General features: G+C 45.0%; 1 protein-coding gene and 1 long non-coding RNA gene across 2 annotated transcripts in view; one reads left to right on the top strand and one right to left on the bottom strand.

Moving 5' to 3' along the window:
- LOC141112311 (uncharacterized) overlaps positions 1-2747 on the bottom strand; it is an 81984-nt gene extending 79237 nt beyond the window's left edge. The window contains exons 1-2 of the long non-coding RNA XR_012236566.1: positions 2290-2747; positions 1688-1776 (exon numbers count right to left, since the gene is read on the bottom strand). This is a non-coding gene — a long non-coding RNA (uncharacterized lncRNA). The remainder of the gene's footprint in view (positions 1-1687; positions 1777-2289) is intronic.
- The window catches only part of ADCY7 (adenylate cyclase 7), a 393360-nt gene that overhangs the window by 129654 nt on the left and 243910 nt on the right, over positions 1-19796 (top strand). Inside the window, exon 2 of the mRNA XM_073604992.1 lies at positions 2137-2608. Coding sequence (XP_073461093.1) covers positions 2435-2608 — 174 coding nt within the window. The 5' untranslated portion in view covers positions 2137-2434. The remainder of the gene's footprint in view (positions 1-2136; positions 2609-19796) is intronic.

Below are 19796 nucleotides of genomic sequence, written 5' to 3'. Positions count from 1 at the left end.
AATATATGCCTTGCTGTCCTGATTCCCAGAGTCCAAATTCTTTGTAGATCTTGATTGTAGTCCTGTTTATATTGCAATCTATTTGTTTTTCCTCCTAAATTGAGTCTTTCTTATTTCCAGTCATGTAAACCAGAGAGTTTTTTTGACACCTTTGGGATTGTTGAACTTGTAGCTAAGGGCAAATGTACAGTTGGCAGCATTAGAGCAAAGGACATGCTGCTACCGGCCTACTTTGTCTTTATCCTATTGTGCTCATCAAAAAAAATGGTCCTGCAAAGGAAAGTGGATGGACCTGTGCATCTGTCTTTCAAGTGTTCACCTGTTTGACCCCCCCTTTACCTTTCCCTGGTTTTTCTATTCTATGCTAATTCCTCCAAACTGAGCAAATTTCCAGGCTGGGCTAACCCTCATGGAGTTCTCGGCATACTTTTCCGCATCTGCAAAATTAGATGGGTTTTTTGAATGTTGCATTTCAATGGGTGGGTTTTGTCCCAATCTCCTTTTTCATTTCGCCCTTACTTCTTGTTTGATTTCGGGTTCCCCCCAGCATTGATTTGGACAATTCAAAACTCCTTTGTTTACTGGCTCTCACATCGTGCTGATGTCCATTGCTAGTAGAAGAATCTGGAGATTTCCTCACATATTGCAGACACTGTTTTCGAGGCCTAAGATAAATATCAAGTTCGTGGATTAGGTTTTTGAGGCCTGAAATGATCATTGGTATTGCCTGAACGTTTACACTTTCAAAGATTTGCTTTGGGCCCTACTGTCCTTTTTATTGATTTGGGGGGTTACGACTTTAGGTATTCTTGCTCAGTGCACCTGCACCTGAATCCCCCCCCCCCACATAACTCTATATCATTCACCCAACACGTCTGGTTCCACAGTTGACCCAGGGACATAAAGGAATGATTTGTATAGTTGTGCCTATTTTTTCAAAATTGGAGATAAACCCATTGATTTGGGGATTTCTATTAAAAATGAAGTTATGAAAATATTTTGGTGGACATTTTATCAAAAAAATTAGTGGACACAGTTGGATACAAACCAGGTTGCAAAGTCTGTGTGACAGGTTTACAGTGTATTTGCAACTAGATTTGTTACTAAAGATGACACATTTTCACTTTATGGTAAGTATTTGATACAATTTTCAGTTTTCCTGGCATCATTCTATGGCAGTATACTACCACATGTACAGTACCACCAACCGGCTTCAAAAATAGTGGTATTCCCTAGAGTGACTAGCGAGATGGCCCCAACACATTCTATGATGTACTTTTTGAAAACTTAGATATACTCTGTGATTCATTTTCATTTAAAGAAGATCTATGGTCACAGCCTACTCTTTCATTTTACAACTGCAGCATTGTTATAACAATGCAATCAATAATTATATTTGACAATCCAGTATGAGCTTACTTTAAAAATGTAGTAATCACAATGTTTTTGCTTTTGAGGATGTTTGAATGTCCCACATCATTTATAAATGAGGCCTTTTTTACTCTTTGTGATTAGTATTTTAGGGCATGGCGCTCTTTGCTAGAGATAGATAAAATAAATGTAATAAAACAAACCGCCTTAGCTTTGTATAGCTTGTTTGAATTGCATCATTGAAGTGAGGATGGAGTTGACTAACAAGTTGTTTTACAAGTGTGATTTGAATAAGTCACTCGGCTTTCAAACATACCAGTCATTGTAATGTACCTATTCCTGCATCTCCTCCTCTTTCTGCCCTCTCCGCATCTTCTCAGATCTCTTTTGCCTTTCAAGAGCCACCTGTAGGCCAAAATGCTTAATGAGTTTTGTCATGAACTCTATGCACAATGCATCGCCTTGTTTAATTTTACATCTAGCACAGCTGGTTGTGTTTTAACACCTAATAATTAAGTTGTTAACTTATGGAGATTAGTTGTTTGTCACTGTTTTTAACAAGTTTTATTCTTCAAGTTTTTTTTTTTTTTAATTATCATTATTATTATTTTTTATATATATATTACAAATATATTTTTAATTTAAAGTATTTTATTTAATCTTAAGCATTTCTATCTATTACAGCTTAGGTGTAAATACAGAGTCTTGTTTATTGAAATGCCAATGAATCTGCTTCTAACACTGCCTTTCTTTTGTGCTTTGCAGAATACAAAGGAGTCAATGGGGAGAGAAAGATGAGATGGTGTATGGCTAGTGACTGCACTAAACTGACAGGATATCACCCAGGCACAGCTATGCTTGCTCACAAGCCTCGATAAGCTGCACATGTTTTTGGGAGGAGGGAGCTGCTTCTCTTACCTTACTCCAGCTGCAGACTTCTCACGGCGGACGCAGGCTTGCAATGTGAATCAGACTAACACGCCACAACAGCCCAGGGAGACGAGGTCTTTCTTGTGCACTGTGAATACTAGGGAAGAAAAACAAGAAGCCAGATTGGATTAAAATGCCATCCAAAGGGAAATATCTAATAAAGGACAATGAGGATTGGATTATTACACCTTCGCTTTACGAAAAGTATCAATGCATCAACCAGCACTATCCACTGCTGCTCATCTTGCTCTTTGTTGTTGGGGCTGCCTGTGTGACTCTAGTTGTTCTGTTCTTCACAATCAGTAAAGTGAGTATATTTTTTTTTATTCGCTTTCATTTCTGTGACCCAATTGAACTGCTTGTAACGCTTATATTTCCACAGCTAAAATATCATGTTTCATTACTAAATCAATCTCTAACATGAGCCGTATATAATTTTTCCTTTGTATTTTAGGGTTAAACCTATGGTTAGTAAAGTATGGAGGTAGCACCTTCCTTTGAACACACTAGTTGCCTGACTGCTATGCTCTTACTTTCACTTCATTGACGTGAAATTAGGAATCCAGCCACCAAAGTTAGATTTTCCAACTTGTTCTAGGTAAGGATGAGCTCCGGCGTGTTCGCACAGCCCATGTGCAGAGCCCGCAGGAAGTTGGCACTGCGCTGTGCTAATCACAGGCAGTGAGACATTTTCCCGATGTGCGGCTGCAGAGATCGGGAAATGTCTCACTGCCTGTGATTAGCGCAGCGCAATGCCGACTTCCTGGCGGGCTCTGCACGTGGGCTGTGTGAACACGCCGGAGCACATCCTTAGTTCTAGGTCTGTATCTTAGAAAGTATTGAAGCCTTCGGATCGGATTGAGAACCAGGCAGCTAACTTTTCCTGACGGGAGGCCAGCAATGGTAGCTTAGATTTGTCACCTCACAGGTTTCCTTTAAAGTGAATGTAATTTTTTTAGTGCGTATTTTCAATTAGAATTTTTGAGTTTGTATCAGTTGTGGCCTGTCCATTAGGGGCGCCCGAGCGCCGCCCCCTCTATCCATGGTCGCCACCCCAATGCTCTATCCACAGCCTCCACCCCCTATTCATGCATCTGGTCCCTTTTCAGGATGCTGGGCACATGAATTACAGTGGTGGGGGTGTTTTTTGAAGCACCTGATTAAAACCAGAGGCTCTAGTAGGCTTCAAAATAGGATGGGCTCGAGGCGCAGAGCACTGACCTATGAGCCCACCCAGGTGTTACAACAGCGAATTAATATTCACTATTGAAACACTGATCCTCAATCCGGCCAATCAGAAGCAGGTCTGAGACCCGTTTTCCGATTGGCTGAAAAGAGAAGAGGCCACCGGGGAGGAGAGAGGAAACGGAACCCACCATGATGCCCGTGGATAGCAGGGGAAGGGAAAGCCACAGCCGCCGCCGAGCAGGGGAAGCCATCGGTGGAGCCTGGGAGAAGTGTTGCCCATAACAGATGGGGTAAGTGCTCCAGACCCAACAGACTGGGGGGTGGTGCCCCAGATGCTTTGGGGCTACGCTGGCAGCTAATTCCAGTGCAGCCCCAATGCAAGGACAAGGCAAAATGCATTGTTTCCAATGATGATTGCTCCCACCACAGTGTTGCTGTGATGTTTGCTGAAAGAAAGTATTCCATGCAGTACTTTTTTCAGTGTAGTGCGTTGGAACGCGAACTACTGCATCACAACGCCTCTATGGTAAAAAGGACCGCATTGATATGTCAATTGTGACATTTCAATAAAGTTCTCTGAAAAAAAACAAAAAAAAACAATTGTGCCTGGAAACCATGTGATTAGCGTGGCTTGCTGGTGTGAACGAGCCCCAAGAAAAATATAGGGCTTCTATTACTGACGTACTTTTGAAAATTCATACTTCGTGCCTAGTTTGCTAAACTGGGACTTCAGTACTTTCTTACTTACTGATCCAGCTAATTGGAAGCTTGAAGTCATGAAATATGGAGTCTATCATTTCTGACCTTTCCTTCTTAATATATTAGTTTGTTGGTAGACATTTTGCTCCAGTGGCTTTAGTACTTTCTATGTCACTGACTTAGAATGACTATACAGGTTCGATTCTGACTTTCTTGAGCCTTTTTGCTTGTCAATTTTAGTAATGGTAGAGCTGGTTCGGTAGTGAAAGTGAACAAAATGACCAAATAGTAGAGCAGCCTTTTTTTGGACCTTTTTACCCTAGAAGAGTCTGTGAAATAGTTTTCAGGTCTTGGGGAACACCTGCCAAAATCAATTCATCATTGTCAGTGGGAAAAAATGTAGCTTACATTGTTGGTCAGTGGGAAGCATGCCCTTTCTTACAGTGGTGGTCAGAAATCCACCCTTAAGCTGGTTACACATACAATTTTCTTGTTCAGTTTCCTTTTAGATTTACCTTCAACTTAGTGCAGGGGGCTGCCTAATTGTACACAATTTGAAAGTGTTTGGGTTTGACCTCATATGGTTTTGGTAGATCTAAAGGAAAATTGTATAATGTGTAGCCAGCTTTACATACTGCTAAAAAGATTTTGGTGTTACACAACTGACTTTGCCAAGTGGCGTTGGTCCTGGAACTATACAAACACTATCGAACTGGAAGTCAATCAGCCACAGCTCAAGAACTTCTAGTAACCATTGGATGAATCCTAGGGTTTCACAGAACCTTGGTTGAGAAAGGCTGTGTGAGAAGCACAGATATGCTGGAACTTCTCTGAAAAGAATTTTTGTTCTGTACCCTTTTAATGACCTAAAGAATCATTAATTTCACTAAGGACTAATGGAGTGCTGCTACATAGATAATTATGTAAGTAAAAGGAACAAACTGATTGCTGGCAGGGGGGTCCTCTACAAGGCTTCTGCAGCCTCACTCACACACAGATTCTAAAAAGGTTTTAAAAAACTTGAGTTGCACCATTGCTTACCAGCTGCCATTCACATTCCTTCCCTGCTAACCCCCAAAACTTGCTTATCACACAATTGAAGATCTAGTCTCTGAGTCAGGAAGAGCACCCTACAGCTGCACGAGAAAGCATAGGGTCTTGGCTTTCCTCCCCGCACCAGCTTGTAAGTAAGATGAGAAATGTTCCGTTTGTTGATGAGAATGAGGGGGCTTTTTTGTGAGTAGGTGTGGGCACCAATCAGTCTTTTTTAGCCATGGGGGTGAGGTGTCATAGGGGTAGATAGTCACCAATGGGCAGTGTCCACGGAGGTAGGCTGCATTCCACAGGCCACTGCTAAAATATGTTCATAATCTGTAGCAATGCTGAGACTGAGTGACAGGAACTAATAGATGCTGTTCAACCCTGTGCAAGAATAGCTTACTGCTCAGTTGCAGTTAATCACTTAGTCTACAATTCAGACCACTCATAATTAAGATATTTTTATGGTGCCAACCATACCAAAATAAAAAATAGTGCTTGTCATTATAAGATGTTAGTTCTGTCTAAATAAATGAGTGACTGTGCAGAGCAGAAGGGAGTGTGCTAGTAGCTAGTTTCAGGTCGCTATGGTCCATTTAGAAAATGTGTTACCACAGGGTTACTTCTACCCAATAACCCACCTGTAAAAAGAACAAACATACCTACCTTTTGCAGACACTTGTATTTTAAAAAGGGTTCTGACCTTAGCTGCTGCAAGTATTCAAGCTTCAGATAAGCTTATTTCTTGCTAGCATATCCTGTAGTGACAAAGGAGCTGGTGGATGGGGGGCCACAGCAACAAACGAGGTAGCAAGTATTTTTACAAACCCTGAAGTGTAAAATGCATTAGCCTGCAGGGAGGGGAGAAGCAGTGGCTTTTTCAGTAATCTATCTACCACCGGAAAGGAAAGTACAGTGCCTTGCAAAAGTATTCACCCTCTTGGCATTTTTCATGTTTTGTTGCCTCACAACCTGGAATTAACATGGATTGTTTGAGGATTTTTATCATTTAATTTACAGAACATGCCCACAACTTTGAAGATTTTTTTTTTTTTTTTATTGTGAAGCAAACAACAAATAGGACAAAATAACAGAAAAAGTCAATGTGCATAACTATTCACCTCCCTAAAGTCAGTACTTTGTAGAGCCACCTTTTGCAGCTATCACAGCTCCAAGTTGCTTTGGATAAGTCTCTATGAGCTTGCCACACCTTACCACTGGGATTTTTGCCCATTCCTCCTTGCAAAACTGCTCCAGCTCCTTCAAGTTGGATGGTTTGCGCTTGTGAACAGCAATCTTTAAGTCTGACCACAGATTCTATTGAATTGAGGTTTGGGCTTTGACTAGGCCATTCCAACACATTTACATGTTTCCCCTTAAACCACTCAAGTGTTGCTTTAGCAGTGTATTTGGGGTCATTGTCCTGCTGGAAGGTGAACCTCCATCCTAGCCTCAAATCACACACAGAGTGGTACAGGTTTTGCTCAAGAATATCCCTGTATTTAGCACCATCCATTTTTCCCTCAACTGTGACCAGTTTCCCAGTCCCGACTGCTGAAAAACATCCCCACAGCATAATGCTGCCACCACCATGTTTCACTGTGGGGATGGTGTTCTTTGGGTGATGTGATGTGTTGGGTTTGCGCCAGACAGTTTTCTTTGATGGCTAAAAAGTTAAATTTTAGTCTCATCAGACCAGAGCACCTTCCTCCATACATTTTGGGAGTCTCCCACATGCCTTTTTGCAAACTCAAAATGTGCCATTTTGTTTTTTGCTGAAAGTAATGGCTTTCTTCTGGCCACGCTGCCATAAAGACCAACTCTATGGAGCGTACGGCTTATTGTCGTCCTATGTACAGATACTCCAGTCTCTGCTGTGGAACTCTGCAGCCCCTCCAGGGTTACCTTAGGTCTCTGTGCTGCCTCTCTGATTAATACCCTCCTTGCCCGGTCCGTGAGTTTTTGATGTGCGGCCGTCTCTTGGCAGGTTTGCTGTTGTGCCATATTCTTTCCATTTGGTTATGATAGATTTGATGGTGCTCCTAGGCATCATCAAAGATTTGGATATTTTTTCATAACCTAACCCTGACTTGTACTTCTCAACAACATTGTCCCTTACTTGTTTGGAGAGTTCCTTGGTCTTCATGGCAGTGTTTGGTTAGTGGTGCCTCTTGCTTAGGTGTTGTAGCCTCTGGGGCCTTTCAAAAAGGTATGTATATGTAATGACAGATCATGTGACATTTAGATTGCACACAGCTGGGAATCATTTTACTAATTATGTGACCCCTGAAGGTAATAGGCTGCACCAGAGCTTTTTATGGGCTTCATAACAAAGGGGGTGAATACATACGCACATGCCAATTATCAGTTTTTAATTTCTTAAAAATAGTTTTATGTATATATTTTTCTAATTTTACTTCATTAACTTAGACAATTGTGTTCTGATTCATCATATATAATTCAGACTAAAAAAAACATTGAACTAAAGGCTGTAATGTAACAAAATAGGTTAAAAGCCAAGGGGGTGAATACTTTTGCAAGGCACTGTATGTTCACACTTTTTTTTTTTACAGGTTACCCATTGGGTAAAAGTGACCCTGTAGTGCCAGGGTCACTTTATGAAGCCAGGCAGAGTTTTATCAGAGGGAGAACAATGGTTTTTGTTAACGTATGATGAGTATGTGAAAATCTTTTGTAACATCATGCAATAGGGAACAAATGAGCAATCTCTTGTAGTCACTTGTAATGTGATTCCAAGTAAGGTCAGCTGCCTACAATGCCTATTTGTGTATGTCTACATTCACGTTTTTCATACAGTTCTTAAAGATGGACCCCCACTCATTTCTTCTGGTGGATTACAGGTGTGTCAGTCTGACAGTGACTGCTAGTAAATGGAATTTTTTATTGAATCTTAATTCTTAGTTGGAAAACAGCTGAGGATAATTAAAAAAAAAAAAAAGTCAACACTAAAGATCCCTTTCACACTGGGGCGCTTTGCAGTCGCTACAGCGCTAAAAATAGCGCATGCAAAGCGTCCTGAAAGAGTGCTTTCATGAATGCTTTCACACTGGAGCGGCGCGCTGGCAGGACGGTAAAAAAAGTCCTGCTAGCAACATCTTTGGAGCGGTGAAGGAGCGGTGTGTATACTGCTCCTGCCCATTGAGATGAATGGGGCAGCGTGGCTATACCGCAGCAGCACTTTGCGGTGGTTTTAACCCTTTCTCGGCTGCTAGCAGGGGGGTAAAATTGCCCCTCTAGTGGCCAAATACCGCTGCTAAAACGACGGTAAAGCGGTGCTAAAAATAGCGCCTTTTTACCACCAGCGCCCACACCAGCGCCCACACCACCCCAGTGTGAAAGGGCTATTAAGATTTGTTTACACTTGTGGCAGCGATCGTTTTTTTAGAGGACATCTGACAGGTGGCTGGAAGGCTCTATGTCGCCTCCACATCACCTGTTTTAACTCCTTTAAACCTGCAGCAATGGTTGCAGGGTGGTTGTGGGTCGCATTTGGTGGTGGTACTGCCCACCGAATGCATTGGGAGAATATTTTGCTTTGCTTCATAGGCACCGGGTGCTGTGTTGGGTTAAGGGGGGCAGTTAAGGTGCAGTAAAACTACAACCTATCTGCCTATTTCTACGACCCCTGGCTGTTTTCATGCAGCCACTGCTTAGCAAAAAAATTTCCATCTAGATCCTTTGATTTTTCAGTCAAAGGATATTGAACAGGCAGAGGGGGGAGACACCCACATTGCAAAATTTGCTTAATGTATGTCCAGCTACATGGATTCTGCATGAACGTTTAAGTAAGTACCAATCCAGTAACTATGTGATGCACAAGCCTCATAAAGTAAACAAAACCTTCTTTACCTTCTCTGACTGAGCCAAATCCACTTTAATTTGTCTCACGCACTCCCCCTCCCTGACACTGCAGCTCTCAGGGAAGGGGTTAAGGGGTGGGGGATGGTAGGTCAGAAACAGAGGCAGCGCTATCAATCCAGAAAGCAGTGGGCGGGACTAGGCGCTACAGGTTTGTGAAATGGCAGTGACAATGATGATAGCCACACTCCCGGCAATATTTTTTCATCCCACTGTAGTGCAAGCAATCACAACCTACATGAGATTTGCAACTGTGCTTGGAATTCAGAAGCAGCGCAGAATCATTATTACACCATCACAGGAAGCTGCATTAGGTAGACTTCACTGCAGGATCAACAGGTATTTTAGGGATTTTGCAGGGGACTAAGGGGCAGTGCACACTAGAATGCATGTGGTTTTGCACATTCCTGTGCTTTCCATTTTTGACAGCCCACTGATTTCAATGGGGTGCTATATGCATGGGAGTGCACAAAAAAGTGCGTCAGGTGTGACTGTGGTACCATGCATTTTGGTGCCCACAAATGCACCTCATCTGCTAGATGCGTTTGGGGTGCCATTAACAATCTGGGCTTCTAACAAGGGCAGCGGGTTTCGGTGTAAAATCATCCTGAAAGAAAAACGTAAGTGCAACACAGTTTTTTCTTTTTTTATGGGAGGCCATAGTTTACGTTTAAAGGCTAAATTCACTTTTTTTTTTTTTTTAAATAATAAATGCACATTTTTGTGCAGTTAAAAAATGTGCATTTCGTTTTTCTTTTCTAAGGAGCCTGCAGAGCATTGCACCCATGATCAGCAGATTGCGAGTGCAATCTCAGGCTCCTGCAGACTCTCAGCATAGCCGTCTGCTCATACCTCATACGGGCAGGCAGTTACCGTAGAGCAGGAAGAGCAATGTTCTATGAGAGCACTCATCAGAGCTCTCGCAGCTCATTGAGAACTACAAGCCATCAGCCACAATGGCTGATGGTACTTGTAGGCATTAATTCACAGGCAACTGTGAATGAATAACGCTGCTGTGTGGGTGGAGCCCCACAGAGCTTTACTGTTTTCAAATTGTGACAGCGGGTTCGGGACAAGGATCCCCCTGTCCACTGTCACAATGGGGGATCAGTTACTGGAGGTATATGCGGATGTAACCTGTTATAAAGGGTGAACCTATACTTCAAGTAAAGGCTGAATGTAATATGAGGCGTGTCTAAAAAGTTTGATAAATGGTCCGCTATCTCAACAGCAACATGGGCCAGGTGCGCATCGAAAAGCGCCACCTAGCGTGGAGTACATGTGACTGTCTGGGTAAACCCGCTGCAGACAGTTGAATGTAGTCAGTGTGAGAGGTAGGGTCACAGTGCAATGGAGCAACATCAAGTTCTGCTACAAATTGGGGAAATCGGCGACGGTTTGTGCCGCACAAGCTGACAGACACACAGACAGCAAAACAGATGGAAACCCCTAGAGATTTCATTACCATGTGTGACCAGGATCCATCCTTTCTGTTAACCATCATCATAGGGAATGAGGCCTGGTGCTACCAGTTCGATCCATAACTCAAGCAGCAATCGATTGAATGTCACCTTCCTTCTGTTTCCCCGCCTGAAGAGCGTCATGAAAGGTGCACATTTTGTGGACGTGGTGGCAATCCAAGAATGTGTGACAGCGGTTCTGCGATCAATTCCTAAAGGGACCTTTGCTGACAGGCTTTAGGAATCTTGCCAAAAGTGTGCTATGAAGGATGGGGATTATTTTGAAGGCCAATAAACGTGTTTTGTTTGTATCTTCTGTTTTGTTAGTTTTCTGATGCCATTCACCAAACTTTTTAGACACACCTTGTATGTTCCTGTAATGTAGCCACTTTATTTTTATCTGTGAAAAACCAGCAGAAGTATTTTACTCAATAGATGAAACATAAAAAGCCTCTTAAATTTAACTTCATGGTAGTCAGCATGGCTTTGCAGTCTAGAAAGGACGTCCCTGCCAGAAGAACAAAGCCGCTAGCAATAATCACATGTAAAATCAGAGAGGTTGTAACCAAGTTGATTTTCAATCAACTTGGATACATTCAGCATGCCCATACATCATAGTTGCCAACATTGGGAAAAAAAAATTAGGGACACTTTTTTTGGCTGTAGGCGGAGTCAGCCTATAATTAGGGGGCGGGGCATGCGTTAGTAGGCGTGGCATATAAAAAGGAAAAATGCGGCGCGCGAAGCGCGCCGCGCAAAAAAATGGGCGTGGTTTACGTGAAATAGTGGGCGTGGCTTACATGGGCGTGGCTAAATGGGGTGTAGTTAGAGTCTGAGGTGAATGAGGGATGCAGAGGGAAAGGGGGGTAGAGGGATGGAGGGAAAGCAGACCCAGACCCTACACCATAATAGCAATGTGTATTCCAGAGTTTAACAATCAGCAGATAAAGATACTCCAAACACCTGGTGTTAGCGCTTCAATCATCCCGGCACCATGGTTGTTATGGTGTCAGGATGATTGAAGCGCATTATTACTATTATTACATTGTAATATAAATAATGAAATCATTCAACTCACCATAATGCAGAATCAGTGGGACCCCTGAGCGTGTCACCTGCCACGTCGCCTGCCACCAGTTGCCATCAGGTTCCCCCAGCAGAGTCTGTCCTTACATAAGGTGCCCCCAGCAGAGGGGGGAGAAGGGGGTGCAGGTATGTTGGTGACACAGGGGGGAGGGGGGAATCAGGTATGGTGGTGACACAGGGGGGGAGAGGGGGGTGCAGGTATGTTGGTGACACAGGGGGGAGGGGGGAATCAGGTATGGTGGTGACACAGGGGGGAGAGGGGGGTGCAGGTATGTTGATGACACAGGGGGGAGGGGGGAATCAGGTATGGTGGTGACACAGGGGGGAGAGGGGGGTGCAGGTATGTTGGTGACACAGGGGGGAGGGGGGAATCAGGTATGGTGGTGACACGGGGGGGAGAGGGGGGTGCAGGTATGTTGGTGACACAGGGGGGAGGGGGGGAATCAGGTATGGTGGTGACACAGGGGGGAGAGGGGGGTGCAGGTATGTTGGTGACACAGGGGGGAGGGGGGGAATCAGGTATGGTGGTGACACAGGGGGGGAGAGGGGGGTGCAGGTATGTTGGTGACACAGGGGGGAGGGGGGAATCAGGTATGGTGGTGACACAGGGGGGAGAGGGGGGTGCAGGTATGTTGATGACACAGGGGGGAGGGGGGAATCAGGTATGGTGGTGACACAGGGGGGAGAGGGGGGTGCAGGTATGTTGGTGACACAGGGGGGAGGGGGGGAATCAGGTATGGTGGTGACACAGGGGGGAGAGGGGGGTGCAGGTATGGTGGTGACACAGGGGGGGGAGAGGGGGGTGCAGGTATGTTGGTGACACAGGGGGGAGGGGGGAATCAGGTATGGTGGTGACACAGGGGGGAGAGGGGGGTGCAGGTATGTTGGTGACACAGGGGGGAGGGGGGAATCAGGTATGGTGGTGACACAGGGGGGAGAGGGGGGTGCAGGTATGTTGGTGACACAGGGGGGAGGGGGGGAATCAGGTATGGTGGTGACACAGGGGGGAGAGGGGGTTGCAGGTATGTTGGTGACACAGGGGGGAGGGGGGAATCAGGTATGGTGGTGACACAGGGGGGAGAGGGGGGTGCAGGTATGTTGATGACACAGGGGGGAGGGGGGAATCAGGTATGGTGGTGACACAGGGGGGAGAGGGGGGTGCAGGTATGTTGATGACACAGGGGGGAGGGGGGAATCAGGTATGGTGGTGACACAGGGGGGAGAGGGGGGTGCAGGTATGTTGGTGACACAGGGGGGAGGGGGGGAATCAGGTATGGTGGTGACACAGGGGGGAGAGGGGGGTGCAGGTATGGTGGTGACACAGGGGGGGGAGAGGGGGGTGCAGGTATGTTGGTGACACAGGGGGGAGGGGGGAATCAGGTATGGTGGTGACACAGGGGGGAGAGGGGGGTGCAGGTATGTTGGTGACACAGGGGGGAGGGGGGAATCAGGTATGGTGGTGACACAGGGGGGAGAGGGGGGTGCAGGTATGTTGGTGACACAGGGGGGAGGGGGGGAATCAGGTATGGTGGTGACACAGGGGGGAGAGGGGGGTGCAGGTATGTTGGTGACACAGGGGGGAGGGGGGAATCAGGTATGGTGGTAACACAGGGGGGAGGGGGGGGTGCAGGTATGTTGGTGACACAGGGGGGAGGGGGAATCAGGTATGGTGGTGACACGGGGGGGAGAGGGGGGTGCAGGTATGTTGGTGACACAGGGGGGAGGGGGAATCAGGTATGGTGGTGACACGGGGGGAGAGGGGTGCAGGTATGGTGGTGACACAGGGGGGAGGGGGGAATCAGGTATGGTGGTGACACAGGGGGGAGGGGGAATCAGGTATGGTGGTGACACGGGGGGGAGAGGGGTGCAGGTATGGTGGTGACATGGTGTGCAAGAGGGGAGCCAGGACCATCAATGTCCCCAGCCAGCGGAGCCCCAGTCCATCCATGCTGGACCTCAGCCTTTGAGAAGTGTACTGCAGGGAAAGCTCCAAGCCTCCCATACACTGAGTACACCCCCTCCCCCTATCTCTCTTCTCCCCCACTACACTGACAGGCCACTACTCACAGTGTCAGACAACTCCTGAACAGCCAGATGAAAGCCTCCCTTCTTCCCTCCCGTCACTCCCACTATTCCCTGAGCTCCGTTGGACACAGGGGGGGGGAAGGGTGATGGCAGTGGAGGCTGATCACGTCTTCCTTGTGTGCAGTGTAGAGCGGGGAGGGGTTGCCAATCCCTCCAACCAATAGGCTTCAGTGTACAATAGAATTTTCTATTTGTACACTGAAGAGAGAAGCGGATTGGCTGCCCCTCTCCCCTGCACTGAACACAAGGGGAACATTGTGACTGACTCGTGGAGGCAACGGCGGCCATTTTTGTGGAGCCGTTGCCGTTTTTTACAAAAACACTCACGATTTTCTCGGGACAAACCCCAAAAATTCGGGAAAACACCCGGGACAAAATTAAATCGGGACAAGGGTCCCAAAATCGGGATTGTCCCGGGAAAATCGGGACTGTTGGCAACTATGATACATAGTTCGAATATTGGCTGGTTGCTGCTATGGCCAGCTTTAGTGTAAGGCTCGATTCACACAGGGGCAACACGACTTCAGCGCGACTTTGCAAGGCGACTTCAACGCGGCTTCAACGCGACTTCAGCGCAACTTTAAGCAAATTACAACGTGACTTCATGTCGCTTCCAGGACAGGCGACTTTGGCTGTGGCCAATCACAGAATAATCAGCTCTCTGGGAGGGAGGGGTTTGCCTGGGCAAACTAATTTTTTTCCCTGTACAGTCGCTTCAATGTTGATGGAGATCCGACTTGGAGGCGACTTCCATTGAATTCTATGGGTACAGGTCGCCTACAAGTCGGATCCAAGTAGTACAAGAAGTACACTCTGAAGTCGGAGCGACTTCAGTAGTGTCAATTAAGACACTCTCATTCACTGTAATGCAAAGCTCACAGTAAAGCGACTTGGGGCGACTTGAGGGCTTACAAGTCGGATCCCAAGTCGTCCTAGTGTGAACCGAGCCTTACTTTAACCTCTACTTAAGCTGGCTAAAGATGGATAGAGTTTTAAACGAACATTCTTAGGAAAAGTCTTAGGAAAATTTGTACGAAAATTCTCAGAACATTCTAAAAACTTTTAAATTGAAAAATTTTGTTTACTTTTAACATTTTATTTTGGAATACACTATTAGAAATTTGTTGGTTCAAGAAAATTTTTTCATCCTGCTCCTTCAAATTGTTTGTGACTGCAGTCAAAAACGAATGTCGTTTGACCTACTAATGATTAGAAAAACAAATGAACTTAGAACATTTTTCCTTTAAAATTCTACCCATCTATGGCCAGCTTTAGAAGAGATGTTTGCATTTTGGACTTTAAAGGATAAGACTACCCTAACACTAAAATCGCTACATCTACAGACATCCATGATATAAGCCTAACCTATCTAGCCCTATAAAGAAGAACTTGCTATACATACCTTTTTTGAAGCCGATCCGGTCAGGTCTCCAGTGGCGGAAGCTCTGCAGAGTACACAGCCATCAACAGCTGTGAATTGAATGGGGAGTGACGTCACCCATAGACTTACTATGGGGCTTCCGTTGTTGACTGTGTCCTCTGCATCCGCCTCCACAGCAAAGTCGCAGCTGACAACTCAGCATGGGATCGGGTCAGAGGTTAGTGTTAGATCGTAGATGTCTGTAGATGTAGAGATTTTACTGTTAGGGTACACTTATCCTTTAATACTCACAAATATCAAGGCTAGATTGTTTTACTGCAGTTAATCTAACCTAATATTCAAAATATATTGGGAACTGCCCATTGTAACTGGACTGTGAAGAATATGAGACTGAAATAAAACCTGGAATGAAAGTTTGTTTATGTTAATGTTGAGAGGTAGAGAATTGATCTTTATTTTTGAATCATATTTGCCTAGCTGGATGCAGCATTGGTTCCCTGCCGACTCTAATACTGAGAAACACCGCTGATCGCTCGGTTTGCACAGCTCCCTGAACAGAGAGCTAGTGACTGTCAGTCACCGGCTCTCTGCTCTGCCCCCCCGGTGCTCACTGGAGTGCTGTGCTGTTATGAAGAGGGTGGGAGCAGCCGGCTTAGGCTGTCAGTGGCTCGCTGAGAGGCTGAGCCGGGTGCCAGTCCAGGCATGTGGGTGGATCCCGACTTCATTGTCCTGTTTTTGCTAGAGCCTGGACCGGCTCTGTGACATCAACTGACAGCGAGCTTCAGCACGCTGTCTGCTGAAAACGGGTCACAGAAGTGCAGAACGAATTGCACTCCTGTGATCCACAGGAGATGTACAGCCAAACAAGCTTTGACTGTACTTCTCCTTTAAATAGCATCAAATGTAGTTGCTTGACATTTGGATAGAATGTGTCTATTGATTTTCAGTTCTTACGTAGTACACATCTGACAAAGCTAATTGGAGAAAAACAAACAAACAACAAAACAGCACTTTGGGGAATTTTATGAACAGAATTCAGTTTGCAAAGCCACAGCCGGGTGCTCACAGTTAGAATGTCGGCGCCTCGGAGAGGAGTGAGGCTTCGTGAGCCCGCATCGCTGGACCATGGGACAGGTGAGTGTCTGATTATTAAAAGTCAGCAGCTACACTTTTTGTAGCTGCTGACTTTTCAATGGGTGGAACTCCGCTTTAAAGCTTAAAGAGGAGCTCCAGTCATTTTTGTGTTTATTAAAAGTCAGCAGCTACAAAAAGTGTACTTTTAATAAACACACACTCACCTGTTGCAGGATCCAGCGATGTGGTCACCCGAACCGCCGCTTCTCTCTCTCCTCTCCCCGGCATTTCATCTGTGGGCACCTGGCTGTGACCGCTTGCGGCTTCAAAGCTGGCTGCGCACTGTGCATGCATGAATCATGCTGCGCTTGATGAATGGTAGGCAGTCTTCTGGGACCTGTGACATGTCCCAGAAGACTGCAGGCAGGAAGGGGGAGAGGAGAACTTCCGCTCGGATCACCTAGGTAATCCGAGCAGAAGTGGGAGTGGGTACCTGTCAAAATAGGTACCCGCTCCCCCTCAAAAAAAATGACAGGCTGCAAAGCAACAAGATGTGATTATTTTAAAGAGGGGCGATTCTTTTCTATACCCACTGTATGTAATTCTCTTACAGTCAGCGCAGAGCTTCGCCAAGTTAAACTTACAGTTCTGTCTGTAGTGCACAGATCACAGTGATTGCTTTGCAGCATTTTTTTCAGTGGATGCAAGGTGTTCTATGATTGGAGGATGGGAGATCATGTTGTTCATCTACACCACGTCCAATTACAGAATGCCTTGCACTCATTAAAAAAGACTGCAAGATGTTTTTGCAATGGATGAGCTGCAGAGCAAGTGAGTTATGCCCCGTACACATGGTCGGATTTTCCAACGGAAAATGTGTGATAGGACCTTGTTGTCGGAAATTCCGATCGTGTGTAGGCTCCATCACACATTTTCCATCGGATTTTCCGACACACAAAGTTTGAGAGCAGGATATAAAATTTTCCGACAACAAAATCCGTTGTTGGAAATTCCGATCGTGTGTACACAAATCCGATGCACAAAGTGCCACGCATGCTCAGAATAAATAAAGAGATGAAAGCTATTGGCCACTGCCCCGTTTGTAGTCCCGACGTACGTGTTTTACGTCACCGCGTTTAGAACGATCGGATTTTCCGACAACTTTGTGTGACCATGTGTATGCAAGACAAGTTTGAGCCAACATCTGTCGGCAAAAATCCTAGGATTTTGTTGTCGGAATGTTGTCGAAATTTTTTTTTTTAAGGAGCCTGGAAAGCATTGCACTAGCGATCAGCAGATTGCTGGTGCCATGCAGGCCTCCTGCAGACTGTCAGTGTAAGCTTTTCACACTGACAGGAAGAATCAATCACTACCACAGAGCTCAACAGCACCGTGCTAGTTCATTGAGAACTACAAGCCAACAGCCACAAAGGATGTCGGTACTTGTAGTTTATTCATTCACAGAACTCACAAAACTGTGAATGAATGACGCAGCCGTGTGAGCAGAGCCCCACGCTGTTTTCATAAAGTGACAGCTGGTAAGGGGAAACTCCCTGTACTGCTGTAACACAAAGGAAGTGGATCCAGGAACATGTTACACCCTAAAAACGGGTGGTACATGTAACATGTTCCCGAAGGTGAACTTATCCTTTAATGGACACGCTCCATTTGGGTATATATGCACTTCTTAGTTTTCCAAGCTAATATTGGACACAATGAGGTTTAGTTACCCCAGCTAATCAGTGAATGTACCTGAGCATGAATTAAAACTTGGCAGCTCTACAGCAGAGAGGAACTTTTATCACCAATCAGATATTTGGTAAGGCCCTGTCTTTCAGTAGCTGCTAACATGCAGTCAGCTGCCTCCTGCTTTAGGTCAGCATTGGTCAGAAGAGAAGATTTGAAATAGCATAGTGGTTACAACAGACTTTTGAGAGTAATCGGGTGAATCACAAATATAGTTCAGAATACAAAAATGATGCTAGCCTCCTAATAATGACAGCCAGTAGCTAGCTCTTCATCAACTCTGGTTTATTGACTCATCCTTCATTTTACTGGCAAATATGGATTAAAAAGATTTTGTGGCTTATTGAGAACAAATGAGTAAACTGAATAACCCACAGAGCCTATATAATATATATGCCAGTAATTACAGAGTAGAGTTTAGTCTGTATTTTGTCATACATTTTTGTATTGATTATTTCTTCTTTCAGTCAGTTCTTTCTTTTTGCCTATTTTGTGCGACTTTTCTTTGGGGGGTGTGTGTGTGTGTGTGGCACTCATCCTCTTGGGATTTGCAGAATGACCCTCAAAGTAGTGTGGCGGGCTAACAATTTCATCTCAGGGATAGGCTCTGGGATGTTTGGGAAAAAATGTTGTGTGCTAGATCATTTTTACAAATATTCCAAAACTCAATTCTAGTTCAGAGAGTTAAGAATACAGGAGACCCCAAAAAGCTCAAAATGGTACAGTAAAGATACCCACTTGCAATGCCATACAATCAGAGTGCAACAATTAGTCATATATCTATATAAAGTGCAAAAATCAACATAAATATAAATACACCACGCCTAAAGTGTAGTATAATATCACAATAAAAATAAAGTGTGTGTGTGTGTGTGTGTGTATATATGTATGTGTGTATATATATATATATAGCATCAAGTGCAGATAAAGTGCAAAAAGTACTATCAGACTCTTCCCAATGTAAGGCCCCTTTCACATGGGCGCCTCCGTGTAGCGGATTCTGCTTGCTTAGCTCCGCTGATCCCCGCTGTGCAGGCAGATGACAGTTTTGAGTCTGCTCCACTGTGCAGAACGGACACAGTCCCGCTTTCCTCTATAGGGAAATTGGATGGTAGGGGACCGCCTGTCTGTTTCCATCTGATCCGATCCACCGGATGGATGAAAAATAGGACCACCATCCAACTGTTTTTGCGGGCAGGATCACATGGCGGCGGGTGTCCACTGACATCCGCTGCTCCATAGGGGAGACTAGAGGGTCCGATCAGGTTCCGCCTGAAAAACTGACAGGCAGACCTGATCGGACAGCCCATGTGAAAGGGCTCTAAACAGTTTAGGCATCTCGGACTTAATGGTTCCAGAGGAGCTGTCACGGGTCTACAGGACACTGGTTTGAATAAAGTGGGGAAGTATAAGGGCTGATTCACACCAACCAGGGCACTGCAGCAAGGGTATTATACCCTGGAATGTTGTCTTTTGTGGCTAATCTGAGTGTCATGGCGGAATGGAGTAACCGGGAGTTATTTACACATGCCTATCATTACCATTCATATGCTGATGGTTATAGTATTTTAGTAAGCTTTAAACGAAAGGTTTTTTTTTTTTGCAATGTGGAGAGATGGAAGAACTCCTGGTAGAGCACTGCATTATTTTAAAAGTGGTACATATTATATACTTTGGACTTTGTTGAATTATATTGGAACTATTTCACTTATTTCCATGTGTGGACGCACTGTGACATATTTTATGTGTTATTTTTATATTCTTATGTTTTTTTCACTATTGTATTTGATTACACATTGGGGGTAAAGTGCTGTCTTTATTTACATATGATACCAAATATCTAGCTGTACAAATGAAAA

Source organism: Aquarana catesbeiana, linkage group LG11 (assembly GCF_042186555.1).
Source record: "Aquarana catesbeiana isolate 2022-GZ linkage group LG11, ASM4218655v1, whole genome shotgun sequence".
Taxonomy (NCBI): domain Eukaryota; kingdom Metazoa; phylum Chordata; class Amphibia; order Anura; family Ranidae; genus Aquarana; species Aquarana catesbeiana.
The sequence above is the reverse complement of the archived record's forward strand: the minus strand, read 5'-3'. Positions and strand labels throughout refer to the sequence as shown.